General features: G+C 34.3%; 2 protein-coding genes across 5 annotated transcripts in view; one reads left to right on the top strand and one right to left on the bottom strand.

The window, feature by feature from the left end:
* LOC129717835 (uncharacterized) overlaps positions 1-19,202 on the top strand; it is an 879,733-nt gene that overhangs the window by 30,419 nt on the left and 830,112 nt on the right. The window lies entirely within an intron of this gene.
* Positions 8,130-11,168, bottom strand: LOC129717845 (uncharacterized). Of its 3 annotated transcripts, XM_055668053.1 has the most exons (6): positions 9,678-11,168; positions 9,160-9,184; positions 8,840-8,877; positions 8,647-8,775; positions 8,342-8,572; positions 8,130-8,276 (listed from the first exon to the last, which is right to left on the bottom strand). In XM_055668053.1, the coding sequence occupies exons 1-5, from the start codon at positions 9,795-9,797 to the stop codon at positions 8,366-8,368; spliced, it is 519 nt and encodes a 172-aa protein (XP_055524028.1). In that variant the 5' UTR covers positions 9,798-11,168; the 3' UTR covers positions 8,130-8,276; positions 8,342-8,365. The 3 variants fall into 3 exon arrangements, 1 of the variants encoding a protein (XP_055524028.1); XR_008726756.1 differs by lacking the exon at positions 8,130-8,276 and having other exon boundaries at positions 8,409-8,775; positions 9,692-11,168; XR_008726755.1 differs by lacking the exons at positions 8,130-8,276; positions 8,342-8,572; positions 8,647-8,775; positions 8,840-8,877 and having other exon boundaries at positions 9,002-9,184; positions 9,692-11,168.

Raw genomic sequence — 19,202 nt, 5'->3', positions numbered from 1 at the left:
TCATGAAAATCGGTCCAGCCATCTCTGAGAAAAGTGAGTGAGAATAAAAATCTGCACATACACACACACATACAGAAAATGCTCAGCTCGTCGAGCTGAGTCGAGTGATATATGCCATTCGGCCCTTTGGAGCACTTTTATACTTTCGGTTTTGCAAGTGATTGCTATACCCAGAGCTGCGATTAATCCAAGCAACATGTTGACTATGCCGAGAGAAAAAATATCATCGCACTCGTTTCTTTCTCTCATAAATAGCCAGCAACCATCACAGTAAGCGTGGAGATCCGACAAGTGATTCAATATCTTGTCTCTTGTGTTGCCATTTTCGGGTTCTCATTGTCAATCGTCGTGAATATACAGAGTTCACTCGGAAATATCACTGCAATGCAAATCAAGGGGATTTTTGGAATATCAATAATCGTTTCAGTAGCGTGATTATGTCAGTGCCAGCTTGAAGTTTGTTGCTATCAGGGTTTTTTTAATTTGATCTGCTTTGCGGTCCGTGACGATCCCAACTCAAGATATGGCCACCAATGAACTAGGTTTATAATTTCAAACCAGTGGTTATAGGTGTCGCTTGATGGGCTGGCACAACAACCCCGAGTATTCGGAACACAACCGGAACAGGTCCGCATTTTTACATTTTTCAATGAGAGGCATGGTAGGATTTTAAGCACTTCTAAGCACTGCTTTGATCATCGTTACCATGTTACTGAAACATATTCCGGCCATATATCCGAAACCAGTCGGTTAACTCCGGCCATCCTCTTCGTTAAAAGAAAATATGAATGAAAACTAGAAGAAAAGTAAAACCGTTCCGAACCGAAATTGAACAGTTCAAAGTTGAACCGTGCCAAAATTTAACAGGATCTGTATATAAATATACATACCCATACATATTTAAAAGTTTTCTGTTTTGCCACCCCCGATTCATTTTTTGCCGCGAACTAACACTGTCTTTAGTTTAACCTACAACAAGCACAATATTCAAGAATCAAATTGATAAACTCATGCTGTAAAAAAACAAATAAAAATGCAATATTATTTTTCAGACATGAGATCATTTGAAAAATATTAATAGAATTCTTTTTATTACAATTGGTGTTATGAAGAAGCATATTCTCTACTGAGAATAAAAATGAATAATCATACAGATTCAAAATGTACCAAACTCAAATACGCTCAGTTACAAAACGAAGTAATAGTTGTTTATTGACAATGCTTTTAGTCGGCGTGCAGCCAAACCGAACCAAGCGTCGAAAAACATTTACCGCCGCAATTGCTGGGTACAAGCTGTTACAGAGAATTTTTGTTATAATATCGTTATCAAATGCTCAAACGATTTCGTTACTTCATAATAGATAGATTATTACTTCTCATATCCACTGGGTGTCAATAACTCAATCTGAGAAAACGGCGCTTAGTTCGGTCTGATCGCACGCCGACCATATATTAATATCATACTTATCAATTGAAGAAAAATCATTGATTTTATGTTTGCTATCCTCATAACATCATGCTGTCAAAATGAACTTTATATTTCTGCTGGTTCAATCTCAGTACAGCCAAACCCGAATGATCGAGAAAGATAGCACGAAAAAAATGAGAGTGAGAGTTGACGATAAGAGAATCATTGTAATACCGCAAACTCTTTTGTAATGAACCATGCATCGTAGTTGGCTGATTCTGGTGTTGCATCATTTTGGCGTAATGTCAGTAGTATGATATTGACTTTCCGCAGCTCTGGCTATACCTTTCTAGGAGAAAGGCAAACATTTCAACAAAAGACCCAGTAAGAATTGTCGGGCCGATGTCGGACCAATTCGCGTCCGATTCTCCGATAGATCGGTCCAACAACGGGTCGACATTTAGCTCAACATCGGTCCGATGTCGTGCTCAAATGCAACAAAAATGTCGGACCAGGGTTCATTCGCTCCTAGGGGTTCATTCGTCTTCGTGCGTCGCGGGCGAGAGGGAAGTTTAGTTGTGTTTGTTTTGAAGCAAGTCCGGTGCGGCTGGCATGCGGACTTGGTCAAAACAAACACAACCAAACTTCTCCTGCCGCAACGAGATCACGATGGCGGGGTGTGCGATTCAAACCTTATTGTATGCGACGCAGCAGCGGCGGTGTGCAGGTTGTTCTGTTTTGATTATTTTGATAGAGCGGTATTGGATTAGAGCGCTTCATTTATTTAAGGATGGTGCATGATTAATTATTTTTATCCACTATATAAAAATGGATTTACGTAACGCAGATTTCATTGATATTATTCCCGCCGTTACTGAGGTGCACAATAAGCACCATCATTTTAAATCGTTTTAAATCAAGAAAGTAAGCGGTGACATGTACATTTTATTGCAAGAAAATATTCGTAGAGTTCGAAGCAATATATTTGTGAAACATTTGGGGTTTTCTTAATAATAAAAATTGTGATATCATTCACATAACGTAAAACGTGGTGGCGGGGCTGTGCGATTCAAACCTCATTGTGTGCGATGCAACAACGGCGATGTGCAGGTTGCTTTATTTTGATTATTTCGATAGCGCAGTATTGGATTAGAGCGCTTCATTTATAGGATGGTGCATGATTAATTATTTTTATCCACTATATAAAAATGGATTTACGTAACGAAGATTTTATTGATATTATTCCCGCCGTCACTGAAGTGCACAATAAGCACCATCATTTTAAATCGTTTTAAATCAAGAAAGTAAGCGGTGACATGTACATTTTATTACAAGAAAATATTCGTAGAGTTCGAAGCAATATATTTGTGAAACAGTTAGGGCTTTTAAATACTTAAAATTGTGATATCATTCAAATAACGTAAAACGTGGTGACGGGGCTGTGCAATTTATGCCTAGTTGGGTGCGACGCAGCAGCGGCGGTATACACTTGTACAGGTAGCTTTGTTTTGATTATTTTGATAGCGCACTATTGAATTAGAGGGCTTCATTCATACGATGATTCATGATTAATTTTTTTATCTACTAGATTAAAATGGAATTACGTAACGCAGATCTTACTGATATCATTCCCGCCATTTTTGAGGTGCAATCGTAATGGTAATTATTTTAAATCGTTCTAAATCATAAAAGTAAGCTGTGACATGTACGTTCTATTGCAAGAAAATATTCGTAGAGCTCGAAACAATGTATTTGCAAAACATTTAGGGTTTCTTAATAATAAAAATTGTGATAGCATTCTCATAACGTAAAACGTGGTGGCGGGGCTGTGCGATTCAAACCTCATTGTGTGCAACAACGGCGATGTACAGGTTGCTGTATTTTGATTATTTTGATAGCGCAGTATTGGATTAGAGCGCTTCATTTATAGGATGGTTCATGATAAATTATTTTTATCCACTATATAGAAATAGATTTACGTAACGCAGATTTTAATGATGTTATTTTCGCCGTTTCTGAGGTGCACAATAAGCACCGTCGTTTTAAATCGTTCTAAATCAAGAAAGTAAGCGGTGACATGTACGTTTTATTGCAAGTAAATATTCATAGAGTTCTAAGCAATATATTTTTGAAACATTTAGGGTTTCTTAATGATAAAAATTCTGATATCACTCACATAATGTAAAACGTGGCGTAGTGTGCGAAACAGCAGGGGCGGTGTATACACATTGCTTTGTTTTGATTATTTTGATAGCGCAGTATTGAATTAGAGGGCTTCATTCATACGATGATTCATGATTAATTATTTTTATCTACTATGTTGAAATAGAATTCCGTAACGCAGATCTCATTGATATCATTCCCGCCATTTCTGAGGTGCAATGGTAATGGTAATTATTTTAAATCGTTCTAAACCATAAAAGTAAGCTGTGACATGTACGTTTTATTGCAAAAAATGTTCGTAGAGTTCGAAGCAATATATTTGTAAAACATATAGGGTTTCCTAATAATAAAAATACTAATATCATTCACATAACGTAAAACGTGGTGGCGGGGCTGTGCGATTCAAACCTCATTGTGTGCGATGCAGCAACAACGATGTGCAGGTTGCTTTGTTTTGATAATTTTGATAGCGCAGTATTGGATTAGAGCGCTTCATTTATAGGATGGTTCATGATTAATTATTTTTATCCACTGTATAAAAATGGATGTACGTAACGCAGATTTTATTGATATTATTCCCGCCGTTACTAAGGTGCACAATAAGAACCAACATTTTAAATAAAGAAAGTAAGCGGTTACATGTACGTTTTATTGCAAGAAAATATTCGTAGTGTTTAAAGCAATATATTCGTGAAACATTTAGGGTTTCTTAATAATAAAAATGGGGATATTATTCACATAACGTAAAACGTGGAGGCGGGGCTGTGCGATTCAAACCTCATTGTGTGCGATGCAGCAACGGCGATGTGCAGGTTGCTTTGGTTTGATTATTTTGATAGCGCAGTATTGAACTAGAGCGCTTCATTTTTAGGATGGTGCATGATTAATTATTTTTATCTACTATATAAAAATAGAATTACGTAACGCAGATCTTATTCATACTGTTCCCGCCGTTTCTAAGGTACACAATAAGTACCAAGATTTTACATCGTTCCAAATCAAAAAAGTAAGCGATGACATGTAAGTTTCATCGCAAGAAATATTCGTAGAGGTCGAAGCAATAAATTTGTGAAACAGTTAGGGTTTTCTAATAATGAAAATTGTGATATCATTCACATAACGTAAAACATACATAAAACCTGACTTTTTTCCATTCAACCTTTAGCTTTCAGCTATAATTCGGAATTCAAAGCAATGGGATGTGTTTTTGTATATCGATATTCAGACGAGACATTTGAGGAGAAATAATAGGTATCTGATTACTAAAGATATAATTCACAATGACATGTGATTTTTTCTACATTAAAATATTCTGAAAGATTCTTGAAGAGAAATAGTAGGTATCTGACTATTAAAACTTGAGATATTATTTACAAAACTACGTGAAACATGATTGTGCTTGTTTAGAAAAGACATTTGAGAAGAAACAACAGGTAGCTGATTACTAAAACTTAGATATTATTCACTACATATAACATTCATAATCATGATATTTAATGCGTAATTCGGCTCAAACATGAAATTCAAAGCGATGATAAGTGCTTTTTCGAATTAAGAGGTTCGGTAATGCTTGGGAATGGAATTTGAGGATATCTGACAAATGATGAAAATATGGAAATATATTGCAAATAATTTATTCTGATGAATATAAAATGAGAAATTGTTCATAAAACTACGTAGACATGTAAAATTAGTAGCCCCAAAATTGATAAATATTAATCACATCAAATTGTTTGATTCAAATGTGATGTTTTTAAATATCCATATTTTACACACTAGTCAGTTTTTTTTCGCATTTTTCACGATTTTTTTCACGCGGATTTTTGAATAAATGCAGTTTTTACACGCTTTTTACGCTTAACGGTGCATTATATACGACATTATGCGCATTGTGCATAAGGTAAAAAAAATCTAACGTCGCAAGTCATTGTTTTTGATTTTCAGCTAGAACGGTATAACATATGACAAATAAATGTGTGTCTCACATCTCAGACACATGATGCTATGTCCATCAAATACGTAACTACAAACATTGTAGCAATCGTGATTGATCTTGCAGATTATTAGACCTAAACTTAAGAATGATAAAAAACAACCCTAACTGGTCATCCCATATCAACTCCAGCTGCCATATTTAATTATGTGACGGTATTTTCCGGCTTCTGGCGAACATCCCATGGTGGTCAAATACAATCCAATCTTAGTATTTTCAGAAACAAGATTATGCCCAGAGGCCAGAAATCATTCCCAATAGCAATTTCGAACTCCAAAATGCCGACTCCGGTATCAGGAATATAGCCTAAAGTGGTATTTGGCCAATAATTTCAATACTGTCAAAAGCAGTTTCTGTAGAGCAGCCCTAATCGCAAAATAAAATTGAATATGAGTATTTCTCAAGTGAGTTGTGTTAATGCGACAGAGAAATATTGATTGATTTTGATATAATTGATTTTATTAAATGAATCGGGTTTAAACTACCGCGAGTGTATAAGAAGTAATTGATTGAAGGTTTGATCAATTGACATTGTTTGCCATTTTTTTATTTTAGAATAATTAAAAAGAGTGTATCAATATCACAAAGTTGCAGGTTTTTGAGCTCATGAACAAGGAGAAACAACATTATTTTCATTATTTATTCATTCTTCAGCTAATCAGGGTGTGCAATTTTCTTAAAACGGCACAGACATTTTATAGTTTCATGTTCATATTTTAAATAAATTTGAAATTTTAAAGCTAAGAAAATCTTCACACATTTAATCTTAACTGTTTTGTCTGCAAAGCCTACAACGATTCACTGGGTCGCGTGTTTCGGGTGTATCACAGCATAGTTCCAATTGTATCATAAAAAAAATTCCGCTTTGTTTCAATTGCGTAGGTCATTCGCATATCCAGTAGGGTGGGGCGAAAAATAATTGTTAGCTCCCATGCACTTTTCGTGTTCCTAATGGGTCCCATAACAACTGTGTAACTTTTCAGATCGATCGGTGAAACGCCCGATTTGCGTCCGATTTTTAAAGTTTCCCTACGATTTTATATGGGAAAATCCACTTTTTACTTATTCTCTAGAGATGTAAAGTTGGCTCTCAAAAAATATCAATGCATGATATTTGTAGGAAATTTTCCTGGAAAAAACTCTTCTGAAGACCGTAAGGCGCTACGATGCTTGTAGAAACAGCTATTCGCCCCAAACTGATTGAATGTCTGACGGACGGCTCACCTTTGAAATATTCCAGCAACACTGCTACAGCATGCTGCTATTGCAAACTCGCTTAAGTATGAGAAATAATTTTGCGTGGAAATTATTTTAAAAGTGTGATTTTTGCTCATAGTATCTTCGGGGAAGCCTCCAAGATAAATTTAAGCGATATCATTTCTCAGCACATGGTTGAATTTGCAACAGCAGCATGCTGCAGCAGTATTGCTAGTAAAATTCAATGGAGAGCCGTCCGTCAGATATTCAATTAGTCGGGGGTGAATATCTTTTTTCACAAGCAAGGTAGCGCTTTGCGGTCTTCAGAAGAGTTTTTCCCAGGAAAATTCCCCCCCCCCCAGGAAAATTTCCTATAAATATCATGTATTGATATATTTTTAGGAGCCAAGTGGACATCTCTATAGAAAAAGTTTTGAAAAAGTGGTTTTTCCCATATAAAATCGTATGGAAGCTTTGAAAATCCGGCGCAAATCGGGCGTTTCACCGATCGATCTGAAAAGTTACACAGTTATTGTAGGACCCATAAGGAACACGAAAAGTGCATGGGAGCGAAAAAATAACACCATCGCTTTTTTCCCATATTACCATGTCCCAGTCTAATATTCAGGTGCGACAGCCGAAGTGGTGAGGTGTCTCTAATTCAGGGGCGACTCATGGCTTTTGAACCTACCTGTTCAACTACAAATTTTGAAAATCGCAGTTTGAGGAAGTAATCACAATCATGTTCGCATAATTACGCAAGTCATTCTATTTGTTACTATTTGAAAGTGAAACTAAAAACCAATAAAATATTAATATAAATTTGCGATTTAGATATATTTTTTGCAAGGCGTTCCCATGTGCAATGCACAGGTTGCACCTATGGACGAGTCGCCCCTGCTCTAATTATTAATACAGTGCTATTTCGAACGAATTCACACCAAGCCGCTGTGCAATGTCCGGGACAGTGCCGTGTTGTCGCCGTGCGAATGAAAAATATCGTTGCCGACGATATTTTGTGCTTTCCGGAGAGTGCATGGCAGCAACTTGCGAAGATGTGACTATGTGGCAGTGAAATATTTTCGTTTTTTTTGCATTCGCGTCACAGCTTGGACACTGCCCGAAAGCAGTGAGAATAGCTGAACTCTGTTATTCTAATTCGTACATAAACTTTATATATATGACTGGAGCAAGAGAAACCAAACCTACCGTCAAACACTGACGGTACACGAGCAAAGTGAATAAACTTGACTACTACGCTAGACTTTTTAGCAAGGGTATTGTAATCTATTAAAAAAAAAGTTTACAATAATTTGAGTTTTTATTCTTTTTGTTTATTTTGATCATTCTATCATTTGGAAAAGCGTACATTAGATTACATTGAATTTTATTTTGTTTGTTCTTTAAATAAATCATTTCCTGGTAACAACAGGATATGTGTATGAATGCAGCGTTCCGATTGTGTAGGCTTGCTTGCCCGATCGATGTCGCAATCGCTTAATTTTTCGAATCAGTCTAAGAAGTAGAATAAAGGGAAAAAATAAGCAATTGTTCTCATAACGGAAACATTGAATTTTTACCCAGGTTCTCCCGCTGAAGTAAGTTTACCGATCCCTTTGAATATTTCTGAGCTTTACAGTTGATCGTTGGACCATGTAGTAATAGTTGTACCTAGAGTTTCCACAGAACTGCATGGAGGCAACAATTCGGCAGCAGTCCCAGCAGCAGTAGCAATAGTCCCAGCAGCAGAAGCAATAGTCCCAGCAGCAACAGTGGTCCCAACAGCAGCAGTAGTCCAGCAGCAGCAGTCTCTGGATTAGGATTTACTCTGGTCAAAAAAAAAAAAAACAAAAAAAAACACACACACACAAAAAGTAAAACAAACCTCTTTCATGCTCTCGTGCTGGTATGTTTCACTCAAGTTCGGCATTGGAAGCTTCAAGCGCACCCGGTATAGACCCCAGCTTCCTGTGACTACGGCCGCGTACAGATCTCGCTCGTAATTAACATGAAGCTATTCATAATGACAAAAAAATAAATTTTATTCATCACTTGCAATTATTTTCTTATTTACTTACACTGCAAAGTCGGGTGTTTCCGGTAGTAAAATAGTTTGCTGGATAAGAGTAAAAGTCAATTCACAGCTTTCCAGGAATTCAAATGATTCCTTGAAAACTGTAGCGTATCGCCAGAGTGTTTATCTCCAAACGAAGTGCATTGTGAAGAAGTGAATATACCACTATATCGTCGGTTAATGACACAACTCAAAATTTTGAACATTTGATGTCGTAAACTATCATCTCACAAAGCATCCACTAACCAGTAAAAAAGCTTATGGGACCACGTACTTTTAAACGTGTTTTTTCCCGAAACAAGTAGATTGGCTGATCGTACTCACCTTTCTTATTGTTTTTCATTGGACCCTAGGAATGAATGCAAGATATTTCTAAAACTGCAATACTTTTCAACTAAAATCAAGTTATATTTTTGTTAAGAGAAATTCACACAAAGGTATTATAGAATTGAACGTAAAGAAAAAGTAAGTGATGGGGGAACCTGAGAATAAACCCATGTTTATTAATTTTTGATATCGACCGACAAAGCTTGACAAAGCAGACTCTAAAACCTTGCGGCCACGCAGCTCCTGTCTCAGAAGGTTATGCACTTGTTCTCGCGATAGATAAAAATTATTTCTGTTGGTGTAGACAAACATTATATTTTAGAAAAGTAAATGCATATTTATTTACGCATATCATTTGATCAAAAACTTTCGAAAAAAAACTAGTCACAGCAGTCATTGTACCAAAAACATGATTCCAACGTCTCTCGCGGTGAGCATGTTACAGAAAGAACTACTTATCAGAAACACAAAAACAAAACATAAAATAAAAAAAATAAACAAACAAACAAACAAACCCTGTAGGTTGTACCTTTACGCTGTACACAGAGGCGGACGAAGAGTGATTTGAGCTGCAGGCGAAAACTGTTTTTAACGCCTCCCTTCATCAGATTCAGATTTTCTAAACCTCCCTTCATTTTTCAATTTATATCAATAGTTGTATTTGACATCGGACCTGGATTCCAAAGGGTGCGGTCCGAAGAGAGAACATAGCTATCTGAACTTTCGCGATCCAAAAAATTTCAAAAAGCGATCAAATTCAACTTGATTTAAATCACAAGCAGCAGATTTGCAGGTTTATACATTTGCATTTCTATGAATGTGAATAATTTCGATCCATGTATCAAACATTCCTAAAAAATGTGTTTGTTTTTCTATGCTTTTATTCTGAACCAAAATAATTTCTGCTGTAATATAAACAATCACAACTCTGTTAGTTTAAACGTCACATTCAGCTCTTTGCGAAAATGTAAAAAAATATGTAGGGTTTTGGAATACTTCAGCAGCGGTTTTCTTCGGCTCCTTTTCAACAGCATTCGAATGCAAAACCTGCTGGAGAGCGACCGCTGCTGACGTAATGCAATTTTCTACCGGTACTCAAGTTATATTGTCATTCAGTTAAATGCATCCTTTGAGGATTATTTGCAAGTGGTTTATCTTTAGATGGTGTCAAAGTTGATGTTTTAAAAATAACGATTGAAATCGACGGGGCATCTTAACCTAACCTCACCTAGTCCTAGAACAATCGAGTTTTTGAAATTGAAACGGTAGTATTCTCTCTAAAGAATTCAGAAGTGTTAAATGATTTTTGTTTTATTTGGCATCCGCTTTTGTTAAAGTTTGTAAATGTAGGGAAATGTTTTGAACAATGAAATTTTGTTTTGTCATAAATTTCAAAAAAAAAAATATATATATGTCCAATTTCATTTTTCTTCCTTTATCTATTCATTAAACAATTTAATAAACTGTTTTAAAATAGGAGCTCATATTTACAAAATCCGTTTGAAACTGTCTTGGTTTTTCGTTCAGAAATACACTGAAATTGCTTTTTACGCAAATTTTTGCGTGATTTTTTCTACAACAAATTCTTAATAAGTCGGCCATTCCAAAAATTGTTTTGATGATGAGAACGTCGGCGAAATTTCCCAAATTAAATTTCTGGAAAATAACTTATTTTATTTGACCTTTTTTGTCCTAAATTTTGTTTCGTTTCGTTCATTTCACAGGTGAAATTGACTCTGCTATTTAGTTGCTTTTTCAAGTACTTAGAACAGTTTCGAAATTAACATTAACATTGATTCTGGAGTTTTCATGTTTGTTCCATGCGCCACGTATCCCTCGCGCAAAAAGTGGTTTTGAACTAGAAAAAATAAGATCTCCAAACACAATATGTTAGACAACAAAACTAATTCTCAATTCCAAGCAAAAAAAAACATTTTCATACAAAAATGAGTGATGGTCAAGTAAAAAGTTTCAAAGATGTCCAAAACAAATTAACATTTATTCATTCAACCAAAATAAATATGTAACCAAAGTAATTTTAATTTTTCTAATTTTAAACTCTTTTTAATTTTTATGAACGTTTGCAATTGTGAAAGAAACCGTCAGAATAAATTCGGTAGCTGATATCCAATAAATTTCATGGGAACGAAAAACAAAACATAGATTTTTCCCCATTTTTTAGCTTTGCTACAGTTTAGAAAGCTAATAAATAAAACTTTTATCAATATATCTTTTGTCCTTTAATTTATATAATTTATGCAGTCAGATTTTTTTACGCGAAAGATACGAACCTCGTAAAAAAACCGCGTAAGAAAAACCGCGTTAATTCGAAAATCCGCGTAAAAAAACCGCGTTAATTAAAAAATCCGGCTAAAAAACCGCGTTAATTCGAAAACCTGCGTAAAAAACTGGTAAAAAAATTCGCGTATAAAAACACCGCGTAAAAAAACCTGACTGTATAAGTCCTCATAACTTATATTAGCATTAACACAGTAAATTTTTTTTTTAAATAAGTCTTTCTAACTTTGTCAATTATATTGTGGCTGGAAATATAAAATATGTAATATTTGTTTAAAAAAAAACCAAGTCTTTATAAGCAAGCAAAACAGAAATCCAATAATGATGAATCACGACAGTCTAAAATTTTGGGAATGTTCTTGGAACACCGACAAGCTTATGCCAACATGATAATAACAGTAATAAATTTTGAACTTTACTAAAACTTAGTATGTCCTGTTGACAATTGTCGCTTTGCCCAAGTGCTATTTGTAAAACTTATATAAAAAATCTCCAACCACTCTTTACTTTCTAGATCAGTTCAGCAGTTAAAAATAATGAAAAAAATTTATATATTTGAATTATGAACAAATTCAGTTGACACAAAGAAACTTTATAACATAGTTTCCAGTTCAGTCGATTAAGTCTAAGTTTCGTGAAGCCCTCATGATCAGGAGATCATCCATTTTAAATATCACGACTCCCCGTCAACTACGTGAGAGTAAAAACAGCATTACTATTGACATGGTGTTTATTCTAAAACGGAACAAGTTTAGCAAATATACAACGGTTTTTGCATGTTTCCATTTCTTAAGTATTCCAAAAAACTAGAATTTTAATTTGATTTATAATCGATGTTTCAAAATAAAAAATCAAATGTACAAATCCATATTTTTATTGACTTGATGAGCAAGCCTGGAAAACCACCCAACCAACTAAACTTTCCGAACATTCAAATTATTATTGTGGTTTGAATTTTGATTTTTTTAATCTTTTCGCTCCCACATTAAGCGCCCTTATATGATTGACGAGGAGGCGACCGCCTGCTTCGCTTTCGTCTTAATCCGCCCCTGGATGTACATGAATGGAGGATTTTGCATGCTTTATTTTTTCCACAAAAATGGTGATTATTTTTCTTAAAAGTTTCGTTATTTTAGTAAAAATTTTCGGTAGGAAAAAAATGTGGCTTTAAATTGAAATTCCTTCGTTCCGAGCACGCTATTAAAGTTAAAAACAAGCCTGTCTAAAATTCAGGCTTATCACAGCCACATTGGAAAAAATAGTATCAAGATAATCGTTCGTGGCGTGTGGCGCGCAGCAGCCAAATCGGTGCTACTGCTCAGAGGTTTATGATATTTTGAGAAAAGATACTCTAGTCGAAAAAATCCGAATATATTTATTGCTTTATCTGAAGGTTCATATCCTTTCATAAAATGCAATAAAAAGTTTTTCGATTTTTTTAAATAACACAAGTGTATAAATGCAGATGTATTTAGTACCGTAAAAAGCCATATGTATAGTGAGCGCATACTTTACTTCCACTGATATTGGCCTGTATCTATTTTAAAAAATGCAAAAAGCGGTAATTCAAATAATCATTTCAGGTTGCCCAAGTGCAAGTTACTTCGATGCACCCAGCAATTTCGAATAGGTATTATGTAACATTGGTGTATCACCGGTTTACTAACGACAAAAAGTACAAAGCAAAAAGTTTTGAAGCACTGTTTTCAGACACTCTTTTGAAAGATTTCAAATTGATTTTGAAACGATGCAAAACGAGCTTACTATTGGGGTTAATTCAACGAATTGGCACTGCGGTACCAAGAGCCTGAAAATGGTGTCGATCAGAACTTGGACATGCCAAACGTATCGAAAACAATTATGATTACGATTTTTTTCAAGTTTAAAATTGTTATCTGCAAACTATTAGACTTTTTTTTTAAAGGTAAACATTCCATCACATGGCGAATTCCCGATTTTCACACTTCAGCAGCGGTTTTTTTCAGCATTCTAATTCAAAACCTGCCGAAGAGCGACCTCTGTCGATGTGATGCAATTCCTTACCGATACTCTAGTTTTTTCTCTATTTCGTGTTCATCATTTTTACTGGATTTTATTAACATATTTTGATATGCGTAAAAAACTAATCTTCGATACATTCATTTAACTTTAAAAAAAAGGATAATCATACGTCGAAATGACTCCTGAATTCTAAATAATTGAATAGGTTTTTTTTCTTTAAATTATCATTGAATGGTCATTACAGTGTCACCTCACCGATAAATAACAGAAACCAGGGGTGGCATTGCGCAGCTCGATTCGAACGATTTTCGCTATTTTCGAGTAGGTCGCATACTGCCAGTTATGCTTTAAGCTTAAAATAAGCTGTCATTGTCATTTGTCCTGCGGCCCATCTAACCCGCAAAGTCGGAAAAATACGAAAAACGAAACATTACGCCCCCAGCGATCATTTAGTTTTATTCGAGTTGCTCGAAACGAAATGCGCAATGTCACCCCAGAATTCAAGTTTTAATATTTCTTTATTGTTTTAGAAATAATGAGAAAAGACCAACGCACTGTTAGCAAAAAAAAATGGACAACATTGCAGAACGCGAGCAGTCAAAATGACGCAGACTATCTTTCAAGGACGCAACTTTAAAAAAAATACAAAATAAATTGTTTTTTTTTAACAGTACAACTTTTTTCTCTTGATTCCTCCATGACCGGACAGTCCGCAATGTTTAGGGAATCTTTTTTATTTTTTATTAAAAAAAATCAGATTATTAAAAAAAAGAGTTTTTTCACATAATTAATTTTGAATTGTTCTTTTAATGTTTAAATTCCAGAGTATATTTTTTTTGAAAGACAAAATTATTATTAACAAGTATGCCGAAGACGTCACACCAATCAAACAAACCATTTTGTCTCTAAAATACAGTAATCACCCGATTATATCTGTACCCGATTTTATCTGCCACCGATTTTATCTACCCCCGATTTTATCACATTTTTCACCCGATTTTATCATCATAAAACATTTCTTTAAAAAAATGTCAGGGTGAACTGATTTTCTATCACGCTTCAATATTTAAGATATTTTTCATAATTCTCAACCGATGCACAATGTTACATTTTGCTGTTATCGTGCGAATAATTGAATAGTGATACAAATGTTTATTTTAACCGTATAATATGTTCGGAGAAGTTTCAAAATATTTGAAAACGCATCTTTTGATGTAGAAAGCTGGAAGATCAATCCTCCTAAAAGTGAGATAGAATATTTACTTTTTCATTAGATAAAGATAGACGCTTGGTGTCTTAGGCAAAGTATTAGGTGATCTCAAAACAAGAAACTTTACGGAAGACATCATTTTTCTATCTCTTACAAATTGCAAGCAACATAAAGTTTTCTATGAGAAGGCATTGAAAATCGTTATTTACATTTTAAGATTTTTCTGGTTGCAATATGTGAGAGATATCAGCATGCTGTCTTCGGCAAAGCTTAGTGTTGTGAGAACATCTAATATTTTGCTCATGGTACTGCGCTACAAAAAAGCAAGCAATTGATTTTACCAATTCAAACAGAAACATGAACAATAAAAAAACTTAATTGTAATATATTTGCACCTCTACATCGATTTTTTTAAGGTTTTTTATTTTTTAAGGTTTGTTCAGAAAAGTTTCAGGCAACTGAATTATCTATCTAAAAAAATGTTTAAAAAAAATAGTGATGATCGATTTTTTATTGTCACTTTTTGTTTTTGAAATTTTTTTTCCAGTACAGGATCTCAAATTGAATTTTTCAAATATTTTTTTTTAAAGCTTAAACAGTTTTCTCAAATTCATCCCTTGATAACTTTTCTCTATCTTTAGTCATTATTCAGATATATCGATTTATGAAAAAACAACTGTAGCTTTTTTCATATGTTTGTACAGATAAATTTTCCAAAAAAAATTATAATCGCTGATTTCACGTATTTAGTTATTGATTTAACACCTTCAATAAAAGAAATAAATTTTAAAAATTTCCCGATTTTATCACTTTCCCTATTTTATCACGCCAAAAATCAACAGGGTGAGATATAATCGGGTGATCACTGTATTCATAACCATCAATACTTTTTCAATATAGCATTTTTCAATAGCTTCTCAAAAAAGAGTCGTGTTTCAAAAAATTAAACCAATGCGTCTTTTGCCCATAGAAACATCTATGCAAAGTTTGAAACTGGGACATTTTTGTGGAAGTCTTTTAGATTAAGAACTCTTTAGATTAACTAACTATTGTTTAAAAATGACGAGTCAAACAGCGAACAACATAACCTGAGCTCACCTGGGCCAAGAACATTTTTTTTCTACGTATTCTACGCTTTTACGGCAGAGTTTCCTAAACACTTCCGTTTTTGTTTTTAAAAAACAACGAACATTTAATTTGTTTTTTGAAAAATTTGGCAAAAGTCCCACATACGCGTTTTTGGTATGTAATAGCCCTAAAAAACAAAAACTGGAATCAATATTCCAGTCGACTGTAAAAATGCTGTTTCAAGAAAACCGCTCTTAAAAATTCTAATATCCTAAAGTCGTTTGCCATGAAAGGCTAGCTTCCAAAAAACGCGTTAAGTTCAAAATCCACGTAAAAATACCGAGTGAATTCTGAAATCCACGTAAAAAAAATTTACTTGTAAAAAGTTTGATCATGTTTGAAAATTAAAAAGCAGTGTTATTTCATTCTGCGAATGAACTCGAATATCAGAGAAAATTACCAAAAACCATTTAAATTTTTCTGGGAAATTCAAGTGAAAAACGCGTTTGTTGCTTGCCCACTTTTGGAATGTTTAGAAGAAAAGATTTCCCATTTTGTTCTACGCGCCGCGTATCCGCCGTGTAAAAAGCGACTGAAACGTAAAAATGATTTTCTTGAAACAAGTTGTTAGACAACAATTTCAATTCTCAATTTCAAGCAACTTTCGCATACAAAAATAACCGATGATCGAGTAAATAATTTCAATGATTTCAAGAAACAAATTTAAAATTCCCTTGATCATCCAAAAATAAATATATATTTTAAGATTTTGCTAATTAAAAAAAATGGAACCAATCGGATTAGCACACTGAAAGTAATTTTGATTGTTTCCCATTTTAAGCTAATCAAATATTTTTGGAAAATTGAAAATGGCGAAAAACATCATAGTAAACTCGGGAACTGAATTTAATGGAAAAGAAAAATAAAACTTACAATGTTTCCCATAGACTTTGCTAGAGTTTAAAAAGCTAACTGATTAAAGTTTACTAAACATATCTGTTCCTCTTTCAATTATTTGTATTAGCATTAACACGGGCTTTTTATTCAAAGTAAATTATGTTTTTATTCGGGTCTTTTTATTTTATTTTTTTTTCAATAATCATCATTTTGTGGGTGGAAAGACAAAATATGTAATATTTATTTTAAAAACTAAGCAATCAAAACAGAAATCTTGCTTTTAGAACGCCGACAATTAGAAAAAAACATCAAGCTTATACTGGCATGATATTACCTATAGCCAATTTTGAACATCATTGAAACTTGGCGTGGTCTGGACAAATTGCCGTTTTTCTCAACTGCTATTGTGTAAAACTTATATTGAAAACCTTGAAACACTCGATACTCGCTAGATCAGTTCAGCAGTAAAAAATAATCAAGTTCTAAACCGTCTCTCTTAACCACGATTATGAGATGCGGCAAAGTCAATGGTACGGAAACACGCATCATGCTTGGAAACTTCTGTGTACAAACATGCACTGCTATTGGGGTAAAAGTTTTTAATATTACAGGAAACAAATGTGATTGACACAAAAACTGAGCCAAAAAATTCCCAGCCCAGTCGATCAAGTCTAAGTTTCGTGAAGTTTTTAAAATCGAGGATCCTTTTGAGAATCAAGACTATTCGTCAACTACGTGAAAATAAATAATAGCATATTCGATTAACTAACGAAATGTTTTTTATTCTACAACGAAGTTTTTCAAAATTACAACGATTTATGCATGTTTGCAATTCTTATAAAGTGCACTGGTTTTAGAAAATGCACTCTTTGATATTTCAAAGCGAGTTCATTTTTGTTTTAATTTTTTTTATGTGTTTGCAAAAACGAATTTGCCATTGATTTGTAATCAATGTTTCAAAATGAAATTTAACAAAAGTCCACTTAACAGTGGCTAAGAAACAATGTGTCACTCTAATTTTGACAAAAAAAAAGATATTTAAAGAAGTGCAGTAAAATTTCACAACAAAACTTATTTTGCATTGAATCAATTTGATCAACCTGTTTCATATAAGACTTTATGATTCATTTTTATTAAACGCTTGCAAAAAAACTGACAATTTTCGCCCTACACATTGAACAATTATAACTCGGTGCAATGTGAAATGCAGTGTAATACATATGGAAAACTCAGTCACTAGTAATTAGAAATTAGTTTAGATTTATCTTAGAAAAAATATAGTTAATAATTACTTAATAATACAAACAAACTCAAGCTCCCAACCCAACAACCCCCAACCAGAAAATTGTCAAACCATACTAACCCCAGTAAATCGGGTGTAGCGATGACTCCCTCTAACAAGTTTGTTTTAACCCTGTGAAAATAATATGTATTGTAAACACTGCTCCGTCAAGCAAACGCAAATGAGCTAGAAAATAAACAACTTTAAATCTCTAACATTTTACAATTAAATGCATATTTTAATTGACTCGATAAGCGGTCTAAAAAAAAACAACTAAAACAGCCGGCCGGAATTATTGCTGTGGTTTATTTTTTTTTTTGCTGCAACACTAACCTGGCGAGTGCAATTGCACTTATTAAAGATGCAGAAGAATAAACACAAACACCAAACACCAAAACAACACACTTGCTGGTTACCAACCAGCATTATTTTATCATCTAGCGCGGATTAAATCCGTTTTAAATTCGCTAGATTTTCCGTTTCACTCACGAATGATATGCACCGCACTTAACTTCCATGGGTTTTACTTTTTTTTTTCACATGAAAATTATAAATTTTTCACTACTGCACTCCCCATTACAGAAAACATAGCACCGAATTACACCCAGAAGCCTAAAAAACACTTTCGACACTTTTTAACCCGCCGCGACAGTATTTTCTTACTTTAAACACGCGAATTTTTAACGCGACACGAAATAATTAAACTTCAATCACAACTCGATTGAAAATAAAAAAATGTTTGCGCTACGTTTGCTTTCGATGAGAATAAACAAAAGTTCAATACACACACCAATACAATAAATCGTGCATCTGTTTGCGCGACGTTTGCGAGAACAAGGTCTGCGCCAAAGCGAGAAAGACAGAAAAAATCACAGGAAGGTTGTATGCAAAGCCACGACCGCAAGGTTGAAGTAGAATACTTTTGAAAGAAAGATAACCCGGCTGCTTGCGTGTCAGTCATTTTTTCTAATTTCATTTCATTTTGTTTGATATTTTGAATAAAGTGTATTGAATATTTTTAAAATTTTGCGCAAATGAGCAGTTGAAGTGCTGCCGAATTGTAATATGCACATTAAATACGACATCATTGAACGGAAACGGAACAAAGGCTACAGTTATGCAGAACGCGAATGACGGCGCGATGCGATTCGTCTTACCGTGGTGAAATGTACAGCTCTTTTTACGGCGAAGTAGAGCTATACATTTCAACACATTTCGTCTTGCCGAATCGCATCGCGCCGTCATTTGCGTTCTGCATCACCGTAGCCAAACACTAAGCGACGC

The sequence above is a fragment of the Wyeomyia smithii genome, chromosome 1 (genome assembly GCF_029784165.1).
Source record: "Wyeomyia smithii strain HCP4-BCI-WySm-NY-G18 chromosome 1, ASM2978416v1, whole genome shotgun sequence".
Classification (NCBI taxonomy): domain Eukaryota; kingdom Metazoa; phylum Arthropoda; class Insecta; order Diptera; family Culicidae; genus Wyeomyia; species Wyeomyia smithii.
Note: the sequence above shows the minus strand (reverse complement) of the source record. Positions and strands in the feature narration are given on the sequence as shown.